Here is a 27,996-nt window from a genome sequence, read left to right as displayed (position 1 = left end):
TAGCACTGAGAATGTCATTCTGTTCAAGATACCTCATTATTGTTTGATCTCAAAGTGTGTTCTAAGATTCTACAACTAATTGAAGTCAAGGATACTGGATGGTAGTTTATAACTTTTACTACCCTTTTGTAGACAGGTGTGACTTGTGATTTTTTCCAAGAACTGGGCATGGTTTTTGGGTCAAGGGATCTATGATAGTTTATAGTTAGAAGAGGGGCTAACTCAGCTGCAAATTCAGTATGGAATCTGACAAGTATTCCATCAGGGCCTGGGGTTTGTTCGATTTTAATGATTTCAACTGTTTCTCAACACCACTGATACTAATACTTATTTCGTTCATCTTTTCATCAGTATAACGATTAAATTGGGGCAGTTTTCCTGGGTTTTCTTTTTAAAGGAATGTTTTAAAACAGAAGCAAGCATTTCAGTTTTTGCTCTGCTACCCTCAATTTGTGTTTCTGTCTCATTCACTATGGACTTGATACTAACTTTGGTGCCACTAACAGCCTTTACATACAACGAATTTCTTTGGGTTTTTTACAAGTTCACTAGACAATATTCTGCTATGGTAGTCACTGAAGACATCATGCATTGCCTGCTTGACAACCAAATGTGTTTCATTCAGCATCTCTCTGTCTATAGTCCTATGCTTTGTTTTACATCTATTATATTTCTTTAGAAGTTTCTTTACACTGGCTGCATACCATGGATGGTCCCTCCCATTATGAACTGTTCTACGGGGTACACATCTATCCACAGCATGCTCAACTATTCTTTTAAACTTGAGCCATAGTTCCTCTACAAACTCCTGCCCTATGCTGAAAGTTTCAAGTTTCTCACTGAGATATGGCACTACTGATTTTTTATCTAGTTTACTGAAAATATATACTTTTCTGCTTGTTTTAGTTGTCCTTTATACTTTGGTAATCATTGTTTCAACAGACGTGTCATGGACACCAATACCAGTTTCGATGTAGACATCTTCAAAGGGATCAGGTCTATTTGTTGCCATTATATCCAATATGTTTCCATCATGAGTTGGTTTCCTAACTATCTGTTCGAGGTAGTTTTCAGAGAAGGCATTTAGTAAAGTTTCACAGAAGGTTTTATCATGCCCACCACTAATGAAACTGTAATTTTCCCAATTGAGTGTTGGATGATTAAAGTCTCCACCAACAATTACAGTATGACTGAGCAACTTACGTACAACTGAACTGAGGTTTTATCTAAAGTTTTCAGTTACATCAGAGCATGAATCTGGTGGGTGGTAGAAGGATCCAATAATCATTTTATGCCCACCCCTGATACCAAGTCCTGCCCAAGTAATCTCACATGCAGTTTCAATTGCTACCTTCGTGGATTCGAGTTTCTTGTCTAGCGCGACAAATACACCACCTCCATTTCCCATTTGGTATCCTTTTGATACACACTTAAATTCTCCCCCAAAATCTCACTGCTATCAATTTCAGGTTTCAAACAGCTTTCTGTGCCCAGTATTATGTGAGTTTCACTGCTTTTCATGAGAGCTTCAAACTCTGACACTTTTCTGTGAATGCTTCAGCAAAAGTCCAGCATTTCCACAAACAGTATTAAATGAGGAACATAGGAATATTCTATGGCCCCCTATGCTTTACTCTCAGGAACTGCAAAGCCACATCTGGGCTGATTATGGTGCACACAGAGATATTTGACCAATGGCATTCCCCACACTCCATACACAAAGTGAATATGAAGAAACTCCAACAAATAGTACAGTGGGAAGTATCATCCGCCATCCACTACACAGTAGTTTACAGAGTACAGGTGTTGGCTTCCAAACACAGTAGAACGAGGACACTGAGGAGTGCTGCTGTCATCCTGTTCACTTGATCTATGAAGTCAATGTCCAGTCTACTACACGTAGAATCACTCAGAAGATGATAACTTCTTCATCATACATATGATCAACTGTTACCTTTGTAATGGTGCACTCACTGCATTTGTTCCAAATGAAAATCTAAACTGGAATGTTGGAAGGGGATTTGAATCCTGCCCCTCTCAAATACAAAGTCCACTGTTTTCAACAATGTTCAACTTACTTAAGTGTTTTCAACACCAATGTAATTCTTAACTGCAGCTGCCAATCACGGGCAGATGTGGTCAGAGTATATAACATTATCTGTCTTAAAGTAGCAAAGAACTGAGGACACCACACAATACAAACTTCAGAATCTAGTTCTACATTTGCTGATCGTCCGAAGGTTTGATAATACAGGGTGTACATAAAGCTGCGAACACTTCAAATTATTTATTGCACAAGAAATAACCATTGTACAGATGTCATACATATTGCATTTTGAAGAGAAACTCTAAAAGTTTTTTTATAAGCATTTGGTATGCAAACCATGAGTGACCCAGCAGACGTCAATATGGTAATCGAATTCTTGCCATACCCGTCCCAGGATGGCATCGTCGACTGTGGCAGTCACTTCCCGTATTCTCTCCCGGAGCTCTGCTACATCATGTGGTAGAGGCAGTACGTACACCAGAGCTTTAATGTGTCACCACAGAAAAAAGTCACATGGAGTGAGATCTGGTGATTGGGAAGGCCATTTCATTTCATGAAACAGCTGTCCCCTTCTGTAGCACGGCCAATCCATCGATGCGGCAGCTCCATGTTCAGGTACCCTTGAATTTCACAATGAAAATGGGTTGGAGCCCCTCCTGCTGAAAGATGAATGGAGAGTCTGATTGCATTTGAGTCATCAGCCATTGCTGCAACGTGTCCAAGTAGGAATATCCAGTGACAGTACTCTCGGCGAAGAAGAATGGCCCGTACAGTTTTCAATGTGACAAGGCACAAAAAACATTTACCTTTGGGGAACCACACTCAAATTCAATGCATTCATTCATGTGGATGCTTTGTACTTCAGATTCAATAATTACGCCTGTTCACTTTCCCATTAGTGTGAAAAGTGGCTTCGCCACTAAAAATTAAGTAATTAACAGTGGCATCCCCATGCTCATTCAATTGTTGCAACTACGAACAAAATTCAAAACTCTTGACTTTGTCGTTGACATTTAGCTTCTGCACTAGCTCTAATTTGAATGGTTTCATAGACAGCTTCTGTCACAGGACTTTCCACACTGTCACTGAAGCCATTTTGAGTTCATAGGATGCACGACGCATCGATTTCTTTGGACTCCTTATGAAAGTCTCTCGTATGCACTTCAAATTCACTTCACTCACACTGGGATGCTTGCTTCTCTTTGCTGGGCACAAACAACCTGTCTTAACGAATTTGCTGTGCCAGTGGTAAACGGCCTTCCTTGTTGGTGGCTTCTTACAGTACTTGGTTATAAACACCTGTTGAACAGCTGTAGCACACTTGTTTTTGTCAAACTCCAACATACAGAAAGCTTGCTCTATACCTGAATTCACCATGTTTGCAACTAGCACTGACTATCGGCAAATTACCAAACTACGATGTGATGGTAGTTAGTTAGTTATGTGTTCCACTGATCAATAGCACATAAAAACTCTTATGATGTGGAATGTGTGTAAAAAAAAAAAAAAAACTTTCAGGGGTTTCTCTTCAAAATGACATATGTATGATATCTGTACAATGTTGGTTCTTGCGCAATAAATAATTGAAGGGGTTCCCAGATTTTACTTACACCTTGTAATTAAAATAGTACTGATAGAGACAGCACTCTAGTTATGCTGTTTGTATTATCCTATATATACATCTAAAAACATACCTGTAGGAACGAGGACTTTTCAGGTCGAGAACATTGCTCGTGTAATCAGCAAGAACAAATGGCATCACAGGGTACTGCATTAGGTCATTGTAGGAACGCCCAGCCATTTTGTTCAGCTGTGACAAATACTCCCAGTTTGTAAGTAGACCCTCCCTCCACAGATGAACTGCATCACTCAAGCTGTCTGCCGCTAGACGATTTGGCAGTCTGCACTGGGCGAGCTCATTTGCAAATGCGTCACGCTCCTGTAACAGAATGTGACACTTGAACACACAACTTCATCACAAAGTTTGATGTTTTTACTTCACAGCGACATACATGCGTTTAACACACACAACAAAAGGTGGCTTGAATGTAAGATTTTTTAAATTATGAATTTCTCTGTAATGCTGAAGAGATAATTATGGGTCAGAGAAAATACGAATAAACAAGAGTAATGAAGAAAACTTGCCAAGGCTCTTGAATGATGTGAGACATGACAGTGAAAGATGAAAAATAACAATGAAAGGCTCGCAACAGATGAAATGTGAATGACAATAAAAAATTAAAACTAGAAAAGTTAGAAATTTAAGAGGTCAGAAACAATGAAAGGAACAGACTGAAAATGGAGGGAGAGATGAACAAAACAGATTGTTTCAACAAAGATTACAAGTCAATCATCAGCTGCAAAAAGAAAACCTTTATTTGGTTCACTTTATCAGTTTCAACAGTTTAAACTGTCATGAAATTTTAAACTGTTGAAACAGGTTTTCTTGTGTAGCTGATGACTGACTCTTAATCTATGTTGAAATATTCTACATATGCTGAATTACAGCTATGAACAAAATCATAAAACAGATTGTAACAGAGTAATGGAGGAAAAACAAAGCGAGGGGTTGTGTGTGTGTGTGTGTGTGTGTGTGTGTGTGTGTGTGTGTGTTGCAATGTAACAGATCAGGATGAATTATTTTAAGATTATCATACACATTTTTTAGTAAACAAGCAGATTCACATTGTATTCTGTACATAAAAGCTACTTATTGCGACTTTTATTGTCCTCTCGCTGTGACTATTCACTTATTATGTTTTATGCAAGTATAATTTATACCATTATTACATAAATTTATGGAAGTTTAGTTAAAGTGGAATAATGTAAACAACATAATCACCACTGCTTGATTAACTATTGTTTTTACAACCTGGCATCATGCTTTGCACACAGTGAAAATTAAGTTACAATTTGTATGGTAATCTATGAATGAAGTTGCTTTTCCAATAATCATGTATCACTCCCAGCCCCGTAACTATCACTGAGGTGCTGATCTATTTAATAAGTGCAACTGTAATAAAAAATTTTTTTACAGCAATTTATGATGTTTTGTAGACAATGTACACAAATCTTTGATGTATAATCAAAGTCTTTTCTAGTTCTTGTGTAGTGATACATACCACTCCAAAGAAGTGACGCATATCCCACCTTTTTACCAAAGAATGATAGTCGTAAATGAAAATGCATAATACTCATAAATGAAAACTATAAAACAATGTGTCATAAGTAAGAGCACAGATATTGTGAGAGACTGTTATTTTTGTTTGCATCTGATGAGTCATGCTGAGGGACAATGTGCATCCTTAAGATATGACAGCACTGTAGCATTGAATGTTAATAGTGACAAGAAGTCTTATTATAATTTGTATGACAACTTCTGCTTGAAGAATCAACAGATGGTTTAGGAATTCAAGATGGATTTCTTGCATTATTTAAGATTATAGCTGCAGTATAGCTTATGTCAACATCTGCAGAAGGGTAGTTGGATATGAGTCAGATATAATGATACAAGATGTCACAGTCAAGAAAATAAAAGGTAGAAGAAATAATATGTCCAATGGACTACCACATTTGTGGAAAACCCTAGTGTGGGATGCAGCTTCACCTATTGATGGAAATGTGATCGTCACTCAAAATATGTAAGAAATCATATTGACAAAGGAAGAAGCATTGGACAAAAATTGCTAAGAATGGTTACTGAATCAAAATATTTGAGAAGAATAAACTATTTTACTCAAATAATTATTGTGAAATTGTGCCACTGCCCTTGGCAATTGGATAAAAAACTGACTAAAGAAGGAAGTGTTCAAAACCAAGGAAAATAATAAACCCAAGAAATATAATGAGAGTCTTGAGGCCCCGATAGAATTATTAGAAACATTTGTTTAGAATCAGGGACAAATTAAAATAAATAACTCACAAAATTTAAACTGGAAAGAGGATTTTTAGAGAATTTTCAAAACCATTATCAAAGTGTTGGGACGACACAAAAAAGCAAATTTTGTTCCGAGCTATACACAAGGGGATCCTGACAACTGGGAAACATCTCATTTGGAAGGATTCACTTTGTGGACTGAGTTCTAAGAAATTTTTTTAAAAAAGTATTGGTCATCCAGCTCACAAAAAAGTTGGCTCTTCAGTTATTAGATTCTCATTATTCAGGATGTATATTACAAGGAAAAAAGTCTGTGGATATTCCAGTTTAAAGAACACTTTTTCCTGGGTGGAAATACACTATACCCCGTGTGAAAGCATGTTTCACCTACGTTAAGTGACAATATAATTCCCCTTTTAGCTGTAAAACTTGTCAACCCATTGAATGGTAAAAGTTTTACAAGCAGCAAGAAACTTCCTTGCACATCAGGAAAGAAAACTCACCAAAAAACAATACGTTTTGAAAAGATATTTAATGCACAGCAACATGCACACTGCATGTTTTTATATTACAAAAGTATAAATAGGAATTCCACCTTTTACAGCACAATAGCTTCCAAAACAATGAAATCGAGATTGCCCTGCACGATATGCTTTTGTCAGCCTGTCGTAGCTCATGTCATGTGACCTCACCAGCTAATGATAGCAGATATTCAGAGTATACGTCACGTGATGTAGCCAGCCAATAGCAATATCACTCTTAAGTAGCACAAGCACACAAATATGAAAAGTTGATGATTAAATTAATATACATTCAGTATAGCTACAACAAAAGTTAAGCTTTCACATATAATATTGGTTGTCAAACAATTTTTTGCTTTTTTCAACCAAGTGTGTCATTAGGCAGGATCCCAAGAACACAGCTTAAATTGCAGCAGCTAAATATTTCTGACAAGCACGATTATAACTTTCACTGGTGTGCACCAAAAATTCTGTAATCGCCTAGCTGAATACATGTCCTGTCTAGTGTTTTGACATTCCCACAGAAAATCCAATTATGTGTGAAATTACTCAAGAGTTAACCTCACACTTTGGATAATTATACTTTTTGCCATCACTGTTGCATAAATTGTAATCTATGAAAGATCTAAAGTAAGTATGAAAAACTAACCTTGAGGACTGGTCTTCTTTAGCAAGTGTTACCATCTAAGATATATCAAACACAAATGTGCCGGGTCTTCTGGGCCCAAAATTTTTCTATGTGGCTAGTCCTCTGAGTGTTAAGTTTTGAATGAGAATCAAATGCTCTGTGATTTAAGAAATTCTCTGCGCATTCACACACATAAAATAATTCATCATGCAGGAAAGGAAATTTACTTTGAAAGAAATGCTTCTCAAACAACCCATCACAATATTTTCCAGTGATCAGTTAGAAATGAGGGGCCCAGTGGGAAAGGGGCACATGGCACCTGCACAATGATTTTGGAACAGGAAGACAGCTGATGCCATCTAGTATCACAGGTGAGAACTTCTAGCACAGTGGCATGTGCTCATTCCTTTAAAGACAGCACATTATATCTGCTATTATTCAGGACTGGCATATTCCCCGTGGAAAAGAGGCCCATGCCAACAGTATCTCTGTGTCTCATGAGTCGATTTGTCTCATTGGTTGACTGGTTTCAGAAAGCCAATCAGAAAGCATTTTTCAAATGTTGTTCATGTGTTTCCAAGATGGTGGCAATAGGTGTTGCTATTAATGTTACTCACGAAGAAAATGCAACAGTACATGTAAAGAAGAAGAATTCGTAAAGGAATGAGTGGAAAGATAATGAAAGGAAGAGGTTAAAAAGCAAATGGAAAAGAAGATAATATATATATGATTGTGCCAGAGAAAGTGTTTCATAGTGCCAGTGATCCATGCTGCAAAACTAGTTTCTGCAAATAATCAACACTGAACGAAGAACAGAAGGAGGAAATATTTGTTGAGTTTTATCGGTTGGGAGATTACAATAAGCAAAATGCTTATTTATTTGGATTAGTGTGGCCTAATAAGTGCAAAAAAGTGTATTCGAAGAACAGGAAGGATCCAACAGTAAGCCAGAGGACGGTTTCTTTCAGGTATTCTGTTGTGACACTCCAGTTACTGAAGTTGAAATGTGTATTACTGCACTTTTAGCTGTTCAGCCATTTCTGTTAAATGTTTGAGGACTGTCCATAGCAATGAAGAATGTGATGCCGAGTCATGAATCTATAACACATGTATCTGTACATACACCTAGAGAGGATAGAAGAGGCAAGCATTCTAATAGACCTCATTCCATTGACAACGAGAGAAGAAATAAGGTTAGAAATCACATTGAAATATTTCCAAGGGACACATCACATTATAGTAGAATGCAGAATCTTACATAATCTCTGTTCACTCGATTGCTGGAATGTATCACTTGTACTGTGAAGATCTTAAAAATACAGACGAAGTCCCAGTGAAACACATGTGTACGAAACCATTTCCACCACAGAATAATATATTGGTTTTAAATTGCCATCATGTGATACATGTCGTACTTGTGATTCTGCTAAGGCACATAATAACACCGAATCCACAGACATCAAACTACACCTTGAGAAAGCTGAAGCTGCATGTAGTGCTCTGAAAAGTGACTCAAATTAGTCAAAACAGGATGGTAGGGATGCACTCGTTTGTACATGGACTGACAACAAGCACTGCCAACACCATATATTTCGACGGAAACAGTATTTTATGAGACAACTTTGGACATATAATTTCTGTATTCACCATTGTAGTGATGAGAAGGCAGTGATGTGTGTTGGTCCGAGAAGGTTGCATCTAGAGGGGCCAAAGAAGTAGCTAGCTGTGTTTTAAAAGGCTTTAGACATGGTGAAGGAAGAATGTCATTGAAGGCTCATCGTTTATTGTGATTCGTGTGTTGGGCACCATAAAAACTATATTATCCTAGGTCTGTAGTTGTACCTCCAAGATAAAAAGAGTTTTGATGTTGATGCGCACAAATTTCTCCTCCCTGGTCACATGTTCCTGCCATGTGACAGGGTTTTTGGAGTTATTGAGAAGCTGACAAGAAAGACACAGGCTGTGTACACTCCAGCAAAATGGGCTGAACTTATAAGAAAGAGCAAGCAAAAGAACCCATTCATTGTGGTTGAAATGAAGAAAGATAACTCTGTGTCTTTGTTGTCTATAATGAACAGTATCGTCAAGCGTAATTTTACTGTTGACAGAAAGCCTGCAGACATCAGAAACTCAATGCTGTTTAGATTAGTGAGCGGTGAATATTCTGCATATGTCAAATATTCTGCATACATCAAATATTCACCCAATCAAAGTGAGAAACCAGAGAGAGAGAGAGAGAGAGAGAGAGTTTACAGAAGTTTCATGGACGATTTATGAAGCTTGCAGGCTGCCATTTAGTTCCTAAGTATCCAAATGGACATCAAATTAAGGCAGCAAAGTTCAAGGACCTACAAAGTTTACTGCAATTTGTGCCTCCAATATATTCAAGTTTTTATCAGTCACTGATAAGTGATGGTAGTGACGATACAATGGAACAGGAAAACATTGATGGGGAGTTTGATTATTAATGACATGCTATGTAATGTGTCTACATGTCATGGATTTCATTTTCTGTACTTTAAATTGTAATAAAGTGGCCTAATATTTAATAGTATTTGCAAAACACCATCTAGTAACTTTAACAACCATTAGTATCACAGCAGGAGTTCACATTACTATACAAAATCATATTCCCTTAATTCCCATTTCCTGACACAGCATAATCTGTTGGCATGTGCCCCTTTTCCACCGCACCCTTCAAATGTAAACAGTTGGGATGTCATGCTCATCGAAAGCAATTTATCAGTATGAAGTATTGCAAGGGCTTTGTCCTAAAGGCTTTGACACATTTTGCTGTCTGCGGAAACTTGTGTGTGCAATGTGTATTGATGTTATAAATGGGCACATTTTCTTTGTAACTAAAGTTTTATTTTGGTGTTATTCTCTCATTTATGTTTTATTTCTGCAGTATTATTCTGAAAAAGCAGGCTAAAGTGAAATTCTTTGTTAGCATATCAGTTCTTAACAGTCAAAATTACAAAAATTAACTGAAAAAACTAACAGAATGAAAAATTCCCAGAATTCTGAAAAGTTTCTGAAATTCTAAAAAATTCCTGCATTTTTCCCAGATTTCCCAGCTGCCCTGGGGAGTATACACCCTGTTGTTATAATCACATGTGCAGGTAGTTATAAGAAGTACATAGAATGGCATTTAACAAGATCAAAATGTAAGTGATCTCACAGAGGAAAGTCATCTGGTGATTCTATCTTATCAAGTGCAGAAAAAGGTTTGGTATTGTGGTTGGAAAAATGTAAATGAACTATTAATTTCTGTATATGGGGTGATCCAAAAGTTCTTTTCAAAGGCCATACAGTCTAGAATCAGTATACCAATCACGGTGAGCAATAAAGCAATGATCCCACTGACAGACCAGGCTGAAGACACCTGTTTGGTAAAAAACCACTCCCTGCTGCACATCCTCATCCGACAGGAACCATCAACACTTCGTGGCCTTTTTTAAGGGACCAAATGCATGATAATTGCATGGGGAGGGATCAAGACTATAGGACAGATGCCTGATCATCTCCCACTTAAGTTGGTGTAACTTCTGCATTATACGTTAAATGCGAACATTTTTAGGTTAGGCTTTACCATGACTGTTACTGACATTAAATGAAACAACAAGTTTACTGTTACCAGTCACCGTTTTATTTTTTCCCATGACGCGTTTCGAAGGTTTAAACCTCCATCATTGGGTGGATTTACATTAGTTAGTATTACATATGTGTGCATGTTGTGTTACGGCTTTGGAGGAACTTGTGGCACTGCCTAGTGGAGAAACAAGACACTATTTCAGAATATGGTTTTGGATAACTTTTGACAAAAAATTAAACTGATATCTAATGGTAAACTTTAATAAGTAAACTAGAGTACCTCCAGTGGATTTGCAATATGGGAACATGCATTATCACAAAGCAGAAGCACCCTTCATCTACAGTGATGGTTTTCAACAGACATGCTGTCCCATACACATTATTCATTCTCTGATGGATTTCTCCTGGTATTTGTAAAGAACAACAAATATGAATGACACAATAATCCCTTGCCTACATCTACATGCTTACATACCTACATTGGAAATGTGCTATGTTACACTGAGTGAGGAGAGTTTATGAGTACATAGCAGGGCATAGTTATCACACATAAAAAGCAATATTTGGTGTGGCAAAAGCAGGGAAACCTGGAAGCTACCAAGATAGCAAGAGTGCACACTAACCTTGGAAGACTGAAAAGCAACAAGATATGTTCTTCCATTCAAAAGGAAAATCTCCAATGCTCTCTCTTGTAGCTGGTATCTCCGGTTGTGAATTTCACACACGTCTTCGAAGTTCCACGCTGTCGAAGAGAGATCAACTTCATCGGGTGATAGCTGCCACTGGAATACAAGAAAAGTTTGAGTTAGTCCCGATGATTTTAATTATACGTGTTACAAACATTTTACAAGTTTAGATGAAAACAAATGAGGATCAATGACAATTTCACAAGCAGTGAGTGAAATCTTACCTCTCAATTACACATCTAAATTTCTGCCATGCTAAATTTCTGCTTCATATTGATAGTTCGTTCACAGAAACTAAATTTAAGGCAGTACATTAGTTCCAAAATGATTACAAAATGTTTCTACAGAATAAAAATATAACTGCTCATACTCAAAATTTAATATTAATAAAATGTAAAAGTAATTTATCTCAAAACATACAATGTGCAAATCCTGTACAATATCATTATTAAATTAAAAATACATGTAACTTTTTGGTGAAACTGTTACATTCTCTTCCAGTAATTCTTCTACAAACAGTAGCAGTAATATCTATTTAAAGGTTATACAAGCATTGTTTTGGTGAGCCAAGATCCATGTTAGGTATATCTCTGCCTTTTAGTTTATAATAAATCTTTACTCACATAGATAGCTGTGACTGGGCATAAAGTTTTAATCTGTGTGGTGGACGTTTGAAAATATCTTTGTGATGAGTGCTTCTTGAAATGATGAATTTCAAGTGTATGGTGGTTATCTAAGACGAAAATCAAAATTTCATAAACACATAGAGAAAGAATGTTTAGTATTTTTAAATATTTAAATAGTGGAAGACACGAATCTCTTTGCTGGGCCCCACACATTTCTGATGATTTCATTTTAAAGCATTAAAAGTCTAGTGTTGTTGGTTGATTTTGAAGTAGACATAGTACACTACCTTTCTTGTGCACATTTTAATGGTACCAAATACAACACACATTACAAATTCTAGCTTCCTCAGTTTATTTTCTAAGAAGTCTACATGTGCCTTTTGTCCAGATTTAAGCCTACAAAACTTCACATGGCTTACTTCAGTCATTTCCTGATCATTACAAGTTATTTTTACTCCAACAATTTCTGATGAAATAGCTCTAAACTGGATTATCTCAGTTTTGTTACATTCTATTTCACTCAGTTTTGATGACACCAGGATTTCAGGTCTTCTACAATATTTTGTAAACTATCTGTGATTTATTTTTAGGATATCATTTTCAATGAGGACTGAGCTGTCATCTGCAACAAAGTCTGAATGAACATCTGTATTTAATGGCAAGTCATTAGATACAACAGAAACAGATGCAGACCACTGTTGTAGCTTGTGGCACCCCTTCGCAAACTATCTTCCAGTCCAAGAAATAATTGCTTCATTTGCTGTTATAACCACTCTTTGTTTCCCCTGACTTCAATAGGAGTTCAACCATTCCAACATACTGCCCATGATATTCCTGAAGTTTGTAAAAAAAAAAAAATAATGCATATTCACTGAAGTAAAATATTGAGGAGAAAAATATTTATTTGTCCAAAATAATATAACACTGAGAAAATTTTCAGTAAATACAAATTAGCAGTTATCTATCAGAAAACCTTGTGCATTTTCAAGGAGACTTTTAAAGAACTTAAATCTTAGTTTGCAAGTTGACCAACAGGAATATTGCATGGATTTGTTGTCAAAATAGCAGCATAAAGCTAATAACTTATACCGTCCAAATTTTAAATCTACTGATGCCTAATGTTTTTCATAAAACTATGTTCAGCCACGTGGGTGGCTTATTACACATTAGCAAAAGATATGAGAACATGCATCTGAGGCAGCCTGTGAAGCCTTTCCTGCTGGGCCAGTGGCCTTGCCCATTCTGGAGAAGTGCAGAGAGCACGTATGCTAGCCACTGGAAGCTCAAATGTTAGACGGGTAATGGAGTCTCTCAGAGAAATAGTAGGCAGGTCACAAAAGACTGTCAGTGAACACTAGGTATGCTTGCTGGTAGGTCTCATCCAAGATGTCGAGAGGTCTCTGTCGGTTGCAATCAAATGCACTGTGTGCAACTGGCTGCACATAGTGGCTCTTTTCATTGCACATCATGCTTGTTGTTCTGGCTCTGAGTCCATTCTCAATTCCTCTCAGTGGCTGGCTGAACTGGTGGAGACAGCTAGCATCGCGTATGGGGTACAGGTTTAGATTAATATTGTCAGCATTGCAGCCAGAGTCAGTCGTGGTCTTCTGGTTTGGAGCATAGTGGGGGAGTAGTATCAACCTGCATTATCAGCCACCTTTGCAAGGGGTACATGTGCAGACAGGTTCAGCTCAGCAAAGAGATGGGGGAAGGAGACGAATGGTGAGATGTGGAGGATGAGGTGGACTGAGAAAGAGGGAGGAGGAAAAGGACAGTAAGGAGGTGTACGGGATGGACATAAAGTGTAGGGAGCAGGAAACAGAGAGACAGAGAGAGAGAGAGAGAGAGAGAGAGAGAAGGAATCATGTTGCCTGGACAGCATTAATATGCCTTGCAGGGGCTGCACCCGCAAATTGGCATGTCTGAGCAGAGAGATGGGAAGGGAGAAGATGGATAGTGACAGAGGGTGGAATGAGCTGAACAGAGAAATGGGAGAGGAGGATATGGTCAGAGAGAGGGAGCAGAGGAGATGGTCAGAGAGAGGGGAGCAGAGGAGATGGTCAGAGAGAGGGGGTGGGGGTGGGGGGCAGACAAGCTAGGCATGGAGTTGGGGAAGGTGGGAATGGACAGGGAAGGTAAAAATATACACTGAGGGGGGGGGGGGGGGGGGAAGAAGCAGGAGGCAGGTGGAAGGGGTCAAGGGGTAGTGGCCAGGTGGAACAGGAAGAGGGGCAGGAAGATATGAACAGAAAGAAGGCAGGCAGGCACGCAGATATGGACTGGGGGGGGAGGGGGGGGGGAAGATGTGGTCTCTCAGAGGGGTAAAGGAGATGGACAAAGAGATGAGGAGGAGTTGGAGACACAGAGTGGTAAGAAGGAGATGGAGACATAGAGTTGGGACGATGAGGTGGGCAGAGAGATGGGAGGAAGGAGGATATGTCTGAAATATGTGTGTCAAAAGATTAACATTGTAAGAAAAGGACATACTGCTACTTATCGCGAAGATGACACGTTAAGTTGCAGACAGACTTAAAGACACTCACACATTAGCTTTCAGCCACAGCCTTCATCAGAAAAAGAAACACACACAAACATTCATTCACATAAGCAAGCACACCTTATGAATACACAACCACTATCTCTGGCAGTTAGGAACAGAATGCAACTGCCAAATAGAAAGGAAGCAGCAATCTAGAGGAGGTGGGGAAAAGGAAGGGATAGTGGGGGGAGGGAGGGGGGAGGAGTGCTGTATGACAGAGTGTGTAGAGACTAGACTGCCAAAAGGCACAGTGTTGGGAGGCTGTGAGGCAGGGACAGGGGAAGAAGGGTGTGAGAGGGGGGAGGGGGGGGGGCAAAATGAGAAGAGTGGGGAAAGATGGGCAGGTGTGTTGGCAGAGTGTGGGACATGAAGAGGGTGGGAAACAAAAAAAAAAAAAAAAAACAAAAAAAAAAAAAAAAAAGCAGGAGGCAATAGGACAGAGCAGGTGGAATCTGTTGGGTGGAGGGTGTGGAGACAGTACATTACTGCAGATTGAAGCCAGAATAAATTCAGGATCAGAGAATGTGTTGTATGGATAACTCCCATCTTTGCAGTTCAGAAAACCTGATGGTAGAGTGGAGGATACAGATGACTCGGGTAGTGAAGCAGCCTTTGAAATCAAACATGTTATGTTCAGCTGCATGTTGTGTCACAGGGTGGTCTACTTTGTTCTTGGCCACAGTTTGGCAATGGCCATTCATCCTGGTGGACAGCTGGTTGGTGGTCATACCAATATGTGTGCAATGACTGCAACACAGCGGCTATATAACATGGCTGCTTTCACTAGTGGCTTGGCCTCTTAACAGGATAAAATAAGTGTACATGACAGGACTGGAATAGGAAGTACTGGGTGGGTGGATTGGGTAGATCTCGCACCTGGGTCTTCAACAGGGATATGATCCTTGTGGCAAGGCACTAGGATTGGGAGTGGCAAAGGAATGGACTAGGATTTTGTGGAAGTTTGGTGGGTGACAGAAAACCACTGTAGGAGGGGTGGAAAGTATCTTGGGTTGGATGTCCATCATTTTGGAGCTTAATGATACATAATCAAAGCCCTGGCAAAGGATGTGATTCAGTTGTTCCAGCCCAGAGCAGTTTTGGTTGATGAAGGGGGCTCTCTTTTGCAGCTGGTTCTTAGGGATGGTGAAAAGACTGGCAGTGTGAGGAGAAATGGTAAAGGAGATCTGTTTACTGAATAGGTCTGGTGGTGGTGACTGTCTCTGAAGGCCTTGATGATACCCCCAGAACACTAGGCAGGGAGTTCTTGTCACTGCACATACACCACTCCTGGGTGGCCATGCCGTATGGGAGGAATTTTTTGGCATGGAAGAGATGATAGCTGTCCAAAAGTTGCTAATGCTGGTGGTTCGTGTGTTCAATGTGGACTGAGGTGTGGATAGAGCCATCAGAAAGGAGTAGGTTAACATCCAGGAAGGTGGCATGCTGGATTGATGTGGTCCACATGAAGTGAATGGAGAAAGTGTTACGGTGATGAAGAAATAAAGATAGGTTGTCTTGCCCCGAGTCCAGATCATGAAGATATCATCAATGAACCTGAACAAAACTAGGGGTTTGGCATTTTGGGAGGCTAAGAAGGTCTCCTCTAGATGACCCATAAGCATACTGGCATAGGACAAAGGCATGTCGATGCCCGTGGCTGTGCTGCAGATTTGTTTGTATACCTTCCCTTCAAAGGGGAAAGTAGTGAGTTGGAATGATGTTAGTAAGGTGTATAAGGTACAAGTTAGTGGGTTTGGAGTGTGGAGGACAATGGGAAAGGTAGAGTTCAGTAATGATAAGACCATGGACTGAGGGATGCTGGTATATAGGAAGGTGGTGTCAACAATGACAAGTAGGGATCCAAGAGGTAAAGGTGTGGGGATGGTGGAGAGTCAGTGATGGAAGTGGTTGGTATTTTTGACTTGGGAGAATAGATTATGGGCAATTGGTTAGATGTGTTGGTCAATGAGGGCAAAAATTCTTTCACTGAAGACACAATAACCAGCCACAACAGGGCATTCAGGATTGTTCGATTTATGGATTTTGGGGAACTCGTACATTGTGGGTGCGCAAGATATCATAGGGGTGAAGAGGGAAATGGATTCAGGAGAGAGGTTCTGGGAAGGACCTAAGGCTTTGAGCAGGGACTTAAAGCAGGGATTGGAGATTTATGTTGGAGTTCTGGGATGGGATCACTCTGGCAGAGGTTATACATGGAGGAGACAAAAATTGGCAAAGACTTTCCACCAGGTAGTCACTAAAATGCATAACAACAGTGGTAGAACCTTTGTCTGCAGCTAGGATGATTAGGTCAGGATTTGTTTTGAGGTTGTGTATTGTGTACAGCTGTCCTTTCTTCTGCTACTGGAGATGGTGGTCATGTGTGTGTAAGGCGTGCTTTCTTATGCGAATGAATGTTTGTGTGTTTCTTTTCTGATGAGGCTGTGGCCAAAAGCTAATTGTGTGTGAGTGAGTTGAGCTGTTTGCAACTTAACATGTCATCTTTACAATAGTTTGATAAATGTATCGAATGCGTACATGAGCAAAGCTGTGGGGAAAAGCCTTCTGTATGGGTTTGCAGTGTATGTAAAGAAAACTGTGTGTTATTCAGATAGCCCTCTTCTGTAATGAAAAGAATTGTTTTTAGGTGGCAAGTAGTGAATAAGTGGAACCCTAAAATATTATTCTGTACAGTGCAAGAGAATGGAAATAGCCAAAATATGCCATCGTGGAAGATTTTGATATACAAACATTTATGGTAATTATAAGAGCAAAATGGACTGAATTGATTTTGTGTGCAACTTTTATTACATGGTTATTAAAGTTTAAGTTCCATCAACATGAATCCCCAGAAAATTTGCAACTCTGTCTACGGCTTTGTCACCAGATACCACATCTAGATTTACAATTTGAATTATTTTTCCAAGATGCATGCAATTTGTTTTATTTGCATTTAAAACCAAACTAAGAGCCAATACACTTGAAGACTTTATCAGTAGCTGTATGCAGCAACTGCTTTGGGGCACTTATCATCACACTAGTATCAGTGGGAATAGAACGACACTGGCAGCACTGTTTGGGCTGTGAATATCACTCACATAGATAAGAAATAATGTGGTACTTAGATTATGCAATCTTTTTCCAAATGTTTCCCCTCTGAAACAAAACCAATTTTATGAGTGGACTAAGGTAACACCAGTCCTACAATCTGTGTTCAGTTTTGTAGGTACAATCCCCACCCCCTCTGGATTTCCGGTTATTTGTTTAGGCTAGGACATTACTGCTGTTTCTGTGTTTATACTTGCTTGAAAGCCAAGCTTACCGTATTTACTTGAATCTAAGCCACACTCTAATCTAAGCCGCACCTGAAAAATGAGACTCGAAATAAAGGAAAAAAAATTTCCCGAATCTAAGCTGCACCTGTAATTTTAGACTCGGAATTCAAGGGGAGAGAAAAGTTTTAGGCCGCACCTCCAAATCGAAACAAAGTTGGTCCATTGTAATATGAGACACAATTTAGGTCAAATGAATGACGATACAGCTACAGTAGTTTGGTTCGAGTCATAAGTATAGCAGTTAAGCTTTACCAGGTAGCCATTGCTATGCGTCAGGTGCTCCATCCGTATTTATTCGGGTACCCTTCCTTTGTCACGTGCTTCTTCTGGTTTGAATCGATTGCTTAGTTTGCTTCGATCTGATAATTGCCGTTTTCTTTGTTATAGGTGTTTACGTCACTCTTAAGCTGAAAATTCATTACTGTACTGTGTCATACATTGTTTGTCGCATTCTGATAGTGCGTGTTTACGGCCTGTCGCGGCATGGCTTGCTTTTGTGCGTGCTACCGCCGCTTACAAAAAAAAGAAAGAGAGGAATCGTCTCATTAGCGAAACAATGGTAAGAGACTGCTATTTGTTGTTACTTACGCTGCTGCTTTCTTTGATAATGATCAACAAGAACCAAATAATAGACTGCGTATGATAGAACATGTTCTAAATGAGAGTTAGGTGAACATTTTTCTCCATTTGAAAAATCTTTGCGGCCACTTCTTTACTACATCAAATTCTGCACAGAAATTAGAGTCATCTTAGGTTTAAAAATCTAGTCAGTTGCCGTGCTTCATTTCTGACTGTATCACTATTAGGCATAAGAATAATACAAATATAAACATGACACGATACGTATATTCTTCCGTGTTTGCTGTTGTCTCACTCTAGTTTCGTAGTTTATTAGGCAGACAGGATTTAAATGAGATAGCAGCAAACATGAAAAATACGTGGCAAAATGTTTATATTCATATTATTCTTATGGTGAAGAGACTACTGCATGTGATTCACATTTCATCAGGTCCCTATTAGCAACCATCTCTTCTCACAGGTAGGAAAAAATTGAGAATGTAGAGTTGGCCATATTGACAAACATCCCAAACAGTCTTGCCAGTCAGATTTTCGTAGTACATTGAAATTCTGTTACATTCAGAGATGAACAATACAGAATTTGTATTTACTTCATTGGATAATGTATGAAAATGCAGTGGTCGAAACTCGGGGCGAAGAAAAAAAGCTCGTCTTGCACCTTTTTTTTTTTTTACTGGCACAGAGGTTTTGGCGCCAGTATTTATCTTTGTGCCTACAAAGCTTCCCTGTGTAGCACTACATATATTCGATGGCAGAAGTTAGTTGTGGCGGCACCTACCAACATTTTTTCAGAACTTCTGCTTGCTTTGCACTCGATTCTAAGCCGCAGCCGGTTTTTTGGATTACAAAAACCGAAAAAAAAAAGTGCGGCTTAGATTCGAGTAAATACGGTATTACTGTTTAATAATAATATTTATGGTTATTTGGATATTGAATTAGTAAGTGTTTTATAATTTTTTTTAATATTTTGAAGAATGGCTAAAAGAGCTATTTACTTTTGACGTTTACAATCTTTCAGGAAACTCTCTTTCACTAGATGATAAATTGGCATTGTATGCTAACGGCCTGGTAGTCTGTGGAATGGTCTCCATTGTGATAGTCACCAGCACCATATCTACTCCTGTCGACATTTTAGTTTTCAAGCTCTCTCTCTCTCTCTCTCTCTCTCTCTCTCTCTCTCTCTCTCTCTCTCCCCCTTTCTCCTTCTCTCCCCCCTCTCCCTCCTCCCCCTCCCCCTCTCCTTCCTGCTCCTCTCTCCTTCTCCCTCCTCCCCCTCTCCCATCCTCCCTCTCTCCCTCTCCCATCCTCCAGTTAATATAAAATAAACAGCAAGCTAAGAGAGAAAAAATTTATGATCTATGCAAGAAAATGACCCAGAGTACGAGGTAGCAGCACAATCCCATAATGAGGCAGTTGTCTACGAGACAATAGCAATCAAATACGTGGTTGTGTGGAACCTGATGCAACTATGCTGTTTAATGCTTCGAGTGGGTCATTAATGGGTGGTACCTCTGTCCATGGCAACAAAGTGACATAATGAAAGTTTATTTTATCATTGTTTAGTTAAACTAAGATTGAACTGTGATTTTGCTCGTATGCATTTAGCTTGGTAACATAAAGACCGACATATTTACATGTGTACGAAGTGAATCACATGGCCAGTCATGTTATGAAAAATGCTGTGCCTGCCCAGGAATTAATGATTAACCTTTGTACAATTCTAATGCCAGATATGGTTCAGAAACTTGTGTTACCATGGGATCTGATCCTTGACCTTGGAAGAGATGGCTGGACCTTGTTCAATGGAGCAACTGATATCACCTAGTCCAGGAGAAGGAGAAGAAGAAGGACTAAACACTGGCCCATCAGTAAGAAATGCTGTGTATGAGATCATAATTGAGGGATAACACATGTTATGATGATAACGGAGATTCCCAGAAGGAAAAAATAAAAGAAATGAGGACAATGGAGTCTCTCTTCTACTGTACAGCTATCTGTTGCTGTTGCTCTCTCTCTCTCTCTCTCTCTCTCTCTCTCTCTCTCTCTCTCTCTCTCTCTCTCCTGCCCCACCACACCATCCTGCAGATGGGGAGGGAGGGGCAGATGGGGGGGAGAGGGAAAAGGGGGGAGGGGGAAAGGGGGAGACGGGGGAAAGGGGGAGACGGGGGAAAGGGGGAGACGGGGGAAGGGGAAAAGGGGAGAGAGGGGGGAATGGGGGAGAGGGGGGAATGGGGGAGAGGGGGGAATGGGGGAGAGGGTGGAAGGGGAGAGGGGGGAAAGGGGAGATGGGGAGAGGGGGAGAAAGACAGAGAGGGAGCGGGGGGAAGAGAGGGAGGGAACGGGGGGAAGAGAGGGAGGGAACGGGGGGAAGAGAGGGAGGGAGTGGGGGGGAAGAGAGGGAGGGAGCGGGGGGGAAGAGAGGGAGGGAGAGGAGGGAGAGGGAGGATGGGAGAGGGAGAGGAGGGAGAGGGAGGATGGGAGAGGGAGAGGAGGGAGAGGGAGGATGGGAGAGGGAGAGAGAGGGAGAGGGAGGATGGGAGAGGGGGAGAGAGGGAGAGGGAGGATGGGAGAGGGAGAGAGGGAGGATGGGAGAGGGAGAGAGGGAGGATGGGAGAGGGAGGGAGGGAGGATGGGAGAGGGAGAGAGGGAGGATGGGAGAGGGAGAGATGGAGGATGGGAGAGGGAGAGAGGGAGGATGGGAGAGGGAGAGAGGGAGGATGGGAGAGGGGGATGATGGGAGAAGGGGAGGAGGGAGAAGGAGAGAGGGGCAGGAAGGAGTGGAGAGGGGGGGAGGAGGGAGAGGGGGGAGAGAGAAGGAGAAAGGGAGAGAGAGAGAGAGAGAGAGAGAGAGAGAGAGAGAGAGAGAGAGAGAGAGAGAGAGATCGGATGTTGTCAATTATGAATCACTGTTTGAGAAATATGTGGCATAACGCAATCATCATGCTGCCACATGTTTCACTGACACAGCATACTATTCTGGTAAAACTGGTTTGTTCGACATCACAGCAAGAGATCACAGTTATGACTCATGGTACATACAAGTCACTAATGTAAACTGAACTCAAGATGTCCATTGCTGAACTCTGAGAGATAAGAAAATAAAGGTGATTATCTCAGGGAAGATGAATGATGATATCTCAAAACTGGGGTGTGGTGTGGTACGGGAGGGGAGGGAGGGGGGGGGGGGGAGTTGGAGAGGGGGGATGAGGATGATGCACAAAAAATCCTAAAGTCACCTTTATCCAGCAGTGGAGGTCTAATGTCTGAATAATATTGTAAATATAATAAAAGATAAAAATGAGGGAACAGCAAAGAGTCTGCTAAAAGGGTCATTATTGCAATTCATGGCAGAATGAGTAAAGAGAGAAGAGAAAATAATATGGAACTAACCAACAGGAGACACTGTGCTTTGACTAAGAATAATAATACAATCTAATATAAATGTGACACCTTTTGAGAAGTGTACGAGTCTTTCAGGTGTTGTCATTGCCTCAGATCTGTATAACACTGGCAGAAAAATGAACACAGGTGTCCACCAAGTATGGTCCTAACCTCTGACAATGCCGATGAGCAGTCACTGTCTGCAACAAAGTACATGCAGCTCTCGCCAATCAACACTTCACCGGGCACCTCCCGTGCAGGTGTGACGATGCGAGCTGTTGTCATGTGGCGAATCTTCTCATTGGTGTGTAGGCGCTCGATCATGACGGTGGAAACACGTGGCTGCTGCTGTGATGTATCACGTTCCAAGAGGTATGCCAGGGGCTCACCTTCCAGCTCATCACCTAGAAAGTGGCACATCATCATTACAATTAGGAAAAGAGACAAATTGTTAAGCACTTTCACTCAAGACTTTAGCTAAATCATTTTTTTTTGTCAGCATGTAAGGAGGGCGATACCAAAGACTCCACAGCTGCTACTAGACCATCAATGATCTGCAGAAATAGGGGGATGTTTAGTACAGACCCCTGTGGGATCCTATTCTCTTGGATATGGGGGTAACTGAGTGAAGCATCCACTTGAACCTGGAATGTATGCTTCAACATGAAGTTCTTGACAAAAATTGGGAGTGAACCCTGGAGACACCACTCATGTAATGTAGTAAGGATGTGGTGACACCGTGTCATGTCATGAGCCTACTGTTGGTCGAAACAGACAGCAATGAGGTGCTGGCAACTCCAAGTAAACCAACTTATCAGTAGTGGAGCAGCCTTTGTGAAAACTATCCTGAGATACAGCCAAAAGGCCCCGAGAATCAGGGAGCCAACAAAGCCTATTGCTCACCATGCATTCAAGCAACTTACAGGGAATGTTGGTAAGGATAACTGGGCGATAACTGTCCATATTGAGGGGGTTCTTATCTAGTTTCAGCACTGGAAATATCGAACTTTCTCACTCTCATTCCAGAACTGATGAAAGAGGACAAGGGTGTGATGCTGACAATTCACTGAGAGATGTTTCAGCATTTGGTTGTGGATGCAGTCTGACCCTGGAGTCATATCACAGCTACGGGCAACGGCACTGGAGAGTTCATGTTCACTGTAAGAAGCATTATATGGCTCCAGGTTGTGGATCATAAAAGATAAGCACATTTGCTCCTCCCACTGTTTCATGAGCTGAAAGTCGGGGTGGTAGTTCTCAGATGCATATGCGTAAGCATAATGCTCAGCAAAACTCTCGGAGACAGTGTCTGGATCAGAATAAATGGTACCATCTAAGGACATACTTGGCCCATCTGAAGGGGACTGTAAACTATAGAGTTGGCTTATCTTTGCCCATACCTGTGATGGAGCGGTACATGATCCTATGGTGGAAATGTACTGTTTCATGGATTCTTACTTTCACTGTTTTATGAGGTAGCAAACATGGGCACATAGCCATTCGAAGGCAATGAGGTGATACAGTGAAGGTTGCCACTTATAGCACTCGAGAGCCCACCTACAATCTATAATGGCAGCAGCAATCTTTGGGTCCACCAGAGTACCACCTTCCAGTGAGGGAATCCCAAGAAAGAGGGGATGGCCTGTTGACTGCCAAAAGAATAGCTGCCAACAGCCGCATCAAAACGACATTGTGACAGAGACCTAAGGACAACAGCAGAGGTGAACCCATCACAGTCAGCATTATGGAGATCCATCTGGGCAGGAGTCCAGGGGAGCAATGCTGATGAAGGGACAGGAAGATCGGGTAGTGGTCATCAGCACACAGGTCATCATGGGCCATTCAGTGGATAAATAGTAGAAGACAGGACAGCAAAAGAAGAGATCAATGACCACGTCCACACTGAAGTGCGTCAGGGCACCAGAGTTCAAGAAACAAAGATCATGTTGTGCCAGAAAAATTTCAATGTTTTTACCATGGCCAGTGATCACCGTTCCACCTCACAAAGGGTTATGGGCATTGAAGTCTCCCAAGACTAGGAATGTTTTGTTTGTTTTGTTTTTTTGAGTGAGAAAACAACTTTGGTCATACAAGCCTATGTCCGAACCATAGAACATGAAGATGAAAAAGGAATTAAAAGTGACTACACATTACACACAATCAACAGAAGGTTGGTTGGTTGGTTGGTTTGTGGGGTTGAAGGAACCAGACTACAAAGGCCATCGGTCCCTTTTTCCATGATAATGAAACACCCACAAGGAAGAAAAACAAGCAACAGAGATGACAAGGGATGACATAGAACAAGAAAGACATAGACAAAGACCAGAAAACAGGAATTAAACACACACAGAGTGTTACAGTGGTTGGCCGAGAATGGAAACAAAAAACCAAAAAGCCAACCACCAAGAGACACACTAAAAACCTCAAGCTAAAACCATAGGCCAAAGACCAGACTCAACACAAAAAAAGAGACAAAACCTCAGATCGGGTGATAAAAGCCCCCTGCTCAAATAAAACTCAAAACTAAGCCTGCCATTGCAGCATCATCCGATAAGAGGGCAGGGGGCGTATCAGGCAGTGCAAACGTCTGCCTGAGCACAGTTAAAAGTGGACAGGCCAACAAGATGTGGACCACTGCCAACGCTGATCCACAGTGACATAGAGGTGGGTTCTCGCGGCGCAATATATGACAGAGAACAACTGAGTCCTTGCAAGAGGCATGCAAGGAGGAGTGCCACACACCTGTAGTCTCCTTAATGACCCGAAGTTTGTTGGGGAGGGGGTGGGGGGTGGGGGGGGGGGAGGGAGCAGGGTGCGCCACTCATCACCCCAATACCAAGGACTTTTTGCTGCAATACTGACTGGAGATCACATTCCAGATGGCCAATCTCCAGGGCTGGTGCACTGATAGCCTGTTTGGCCAGCGTGTCAACACATTCATTACCCGGGATGCTGACATGACCCGGGATTCACATAAAAACCACGGAGCGCCCACAACGGGCAAGAGTATGGATGGAATCCTGGATAGCCATCACCAGACAAGAGCGAGGAAACACTGGTCGATAGTTCGTAAACCACTCAGGGAGTCACTACACCCAGCTGATGTGACTCAAGCAGCGAAGAGCGTTAAGATGCCGCCAGCACGTTTGTTTATGCTACTGAATATGAGGGAGCCAAGTCAACCAGGTATCAAAAAGCAATCCCCAAAACTGATATGTCTCCACCACAGCAAGAGGTTCACTATTAAGATAAAGCCCTGTCTCAGGGTGAACAGGGCGACGCCGACAGAAATGCGTGACACAAGTCTTGGTCGCTGAAAACTGGAAGCCGTGCATTACGGCCCAAGACTGCACCTTGCAGATAGTGCCCTGCAGCTTCCGTTTAGCAACTGCAATTCCAGTGGAGCTATAGTACAGGTAAAAGTCGTCAGCATACAAAGAAGCTGATACGGACATTCCCACAACTGCAGCGAGCCCATTGATAGCAACTAAAAAGAGGCACATACTCAAGACAGAGCTTTGTGGGACCCCATTCTCCTGGACTTGGGAGGAACTATAGGAGGAACCAACTTGCATGTGGAAGGAACGAAGCGACAGAAAATTTTGAATAAAAATTGGGAGCGGGCCCCTGAGACCCCACCCATGACCCCATTTGATGTCGCCATGTAAAAAAGATGGCAACCTGATGCTGACAGCGGGCAAAAGCCATATGGGTGGCAGACTCAAGGCAGACCAGATTATCAGTGGCAGAGTGGCCCTTTCGGAACCCAGCCTGAGACGGAGCCAGAAGGCCCCGAGACTCAAGTAGTCAACTCAATCTCCGGCTCACCATGCATTTGAGCATCTTGCACAGAACATGGGTGAGGTTAATGGGGCAACAAAGTGACATAATGAAAGTTTATTTTATCATTGTTTAGTTAAACTAAGATTGAACTGTGATTTTGCTCGTATGCATTTAGCTTGGTAACATAAAGACCGACATATTTACATGTGTACGAAGTGAATCACATGGCCAGTCATGTTATGAAAAATGCTGTGCCTGCCCAGGAACTGTCCGCTTCCAGTGGGTTCTTGCCAGGTTTCAAAACTGGTATGACGATGCTTGACAATGCTTTCCAGCCATTGTGATGGGAACTCACCCTCAACCCAGATACAGTTGAAACGGTCAAAGAGATGTTGCTGGCAGTCCACCAAGAGGTGTCAGAGCATCTGATAGTTAATGTGATCTGGTCCAGGAGCCGTTATCAGGGCAAGCGGCTAGAGCACTTTGGAATTCCCACTCGCTGAATGGAGCACTGTGCGATTTGGCGTAGCACATATGGAATGAAAGGCTCCGATGTTCCAACCACTATTTCAGGGAGCAGAAGCCCAGCAGGTAATTCGTAGAAGCGGAACTCTGAGCATAATGCTCTACTAAGAGTTCTGCAATCGTGTCTGATTCAGTACAGACTGCTACATTCAGGGAAGGCCCAGGTGCACTGACGGGGGTCTGATATCCACAGAGTCGCCTAATCTTGGTCCAAACCTGTGATGGAGAGGTACAGATGCCAATGGTGGAGACATACCATTCTCAGCACTCCTGCTTCTGTCAGTGAATAAAGCAGCGGGTTCGGGCACGGAGCCACTCAAAGGTAATCAGGTGTTCCGGTGATTGGTGCTGCTTATGAAGTTGGAGGGCCTGCTGACAATCTCAAATCGCCTCAGCGATCTCCAGTGACCACCAAGGCACAGTCTTCCGCCAAGGGGACCCATAAGAACAGGGAATTGCAGATTCTGCTGCAGAAACGATGCCGGTGATTATCGTGTGAACCACCACATCAATGGTATCATGTGAAAGAGGCTTAATAGTGGCAATGGAGGCGAACGAGTCCCAGTCAGCCTTAATAAAAGCCCATCTGGGGAGGCGCCCAGAAGAGTGATGCTGTGGCATTGACAGAATGATTGGAAAATGGTCACTACCGCACAAGTCATCATGCACACTCCATTGGACAAGTCATCATGCACACTCCATTGGACAAACGGTAGAAGGACAAGTCATCATGCACACTCCATTGGTCAAGTCATCATGCACACTCCATTGGACAAACAGTAGAAGTCCAGGGCTGCAGACCGAAAGGTCGATGGCTGAGTACGTCCCATGCACCACACTGAAATGTGTAGAGGCACTATTATTTGAGAGAGAAAGGTTGAGCTGTGCCACCAATTGCTCAACAACAGGGCCTCGGCTTGTTGGCACCAGTCCATCCCACAAAGGTTTATGGGCGTTAAAGTCACCTAGTAACAGAAAAGGTGGCGGCAGTTGGGCAATCAGCGCAGCCGATACATGCTGTGGGACATCACTATTCGGTGGAAGATAGAGACTGCAGTCAGTAATAGCTTGAGTTGTCCACACCTGAACAGCAACGGCCTCTAAAGGCGTTTGAAGAAGTACACACTCGCTGTAAAGAGAGTTAAGGACATCGACACAGACTGCATCAGATATCGTTGCATAAGCCGCCCGATTCTTATAATAACCCTGATTGCCACAGAGGGCAGGGGTTCGCATCGCTGGAAACCAAGTTTCCTGGAGAGCAAAGCAGATGAAAGGATGAAGGCTGATAAGTTGTCGGAGCTCAGCAAGAAGGTGGAAAAAACTGCTGCAATTCCATTGTACGATAGTACAATCATGAGGTTGGGAAGGCAATGATCATTCATTGAGGCGGTTTACGCTTCAGGGTCACGTACTGCCACCATCTGATTTCCTGAGGAGTCAATATCCATTGTGTCCGAGGGTCCGGCGAGATCCAGGTCTTCAGTGGATGCCAGAATCTCCACCTCATCCTCAGACACAGGGCTTGTAGGTAGTGGTGGTGTGGGTGCCACCGCAATTTCCTTGTTCTTGGGGGTCTTCAGTTTCGATTTCTCGCACTGTTCCTTGGGGTGCTCTAGCTGAGAGGGCTTCTTTGATGCAGCCTCCAGGACTGAGGAGGACTGTGAAGCCCTGTGACCAGCTACCTGTGGCTACTTCAGCCACTGGCGGGGTGCCCACTTTGCCACTGGTAGGAACCTAGGAAGGGAGTGACCCAAGGGACCCCTTTTGAGCGAGAGAAGCCGACGAAGACTTATGCTTCTCCGGCTTAGAAGTGGGGACTGTTGTCTCTGATGGTTGGGGGGCGGGGGGTGGGGGGGTGCTGCTCCTGAGGTA

At 41.9% G+C, this 27,996-nt stretch overlaps 1 protein-coding gene across 1 annotated transcript in view; it reads right to left on the bottom strand.

Annotated features, from left to right (window-relative positions):
- LOC124619972 (lysosomal-trafficking regulator) overlaps positions 1 to 27,996 on the bottom strand; it is a 594,456-nt gene that overhangs the window by 71,459 nt on the left and 495,001 nt on the right. The window contains exons 43-45 of the mRNA XM_047146635.1: positions 21,985 to 22,217; positions 11,291 to 11,449; positions 3,742 to 3,986 (exon numbers count right to left, since the gene is read on the bottom strand). Of these exons, the coding sequence (XP_047002591.1) occupies positions 3,742 to 3,986; positions 11,291 to 11,449; positions 21,985 to 22,217 (637 nt within the window). The remainder of the gene's footprint in view (positions 1 to 3,741; positions 3,987 to 11,290; positions 11,450 to 21,984; positions 22,218 to 27,996) is intronic.

The sequence above is a fragment of the Schistocerca americana genome, chromosome 6, assembly GCF_021461395.2.
Source record: "Schistocerca americana isolate TAMUIC-IGC-003095 chromosome 6, iqSchAmer2.1, whole genome shotgun sequence".
Taxonomy (NCBI): Eukaryota; Metazoa; Arthropoda; class Insecta; order Orthoptera; family Acrididae; genus Schistocerca; species Schistocerca americana.
This window is presented reverse-complemented; position numbering and strand designations above follow the sequence as displayed.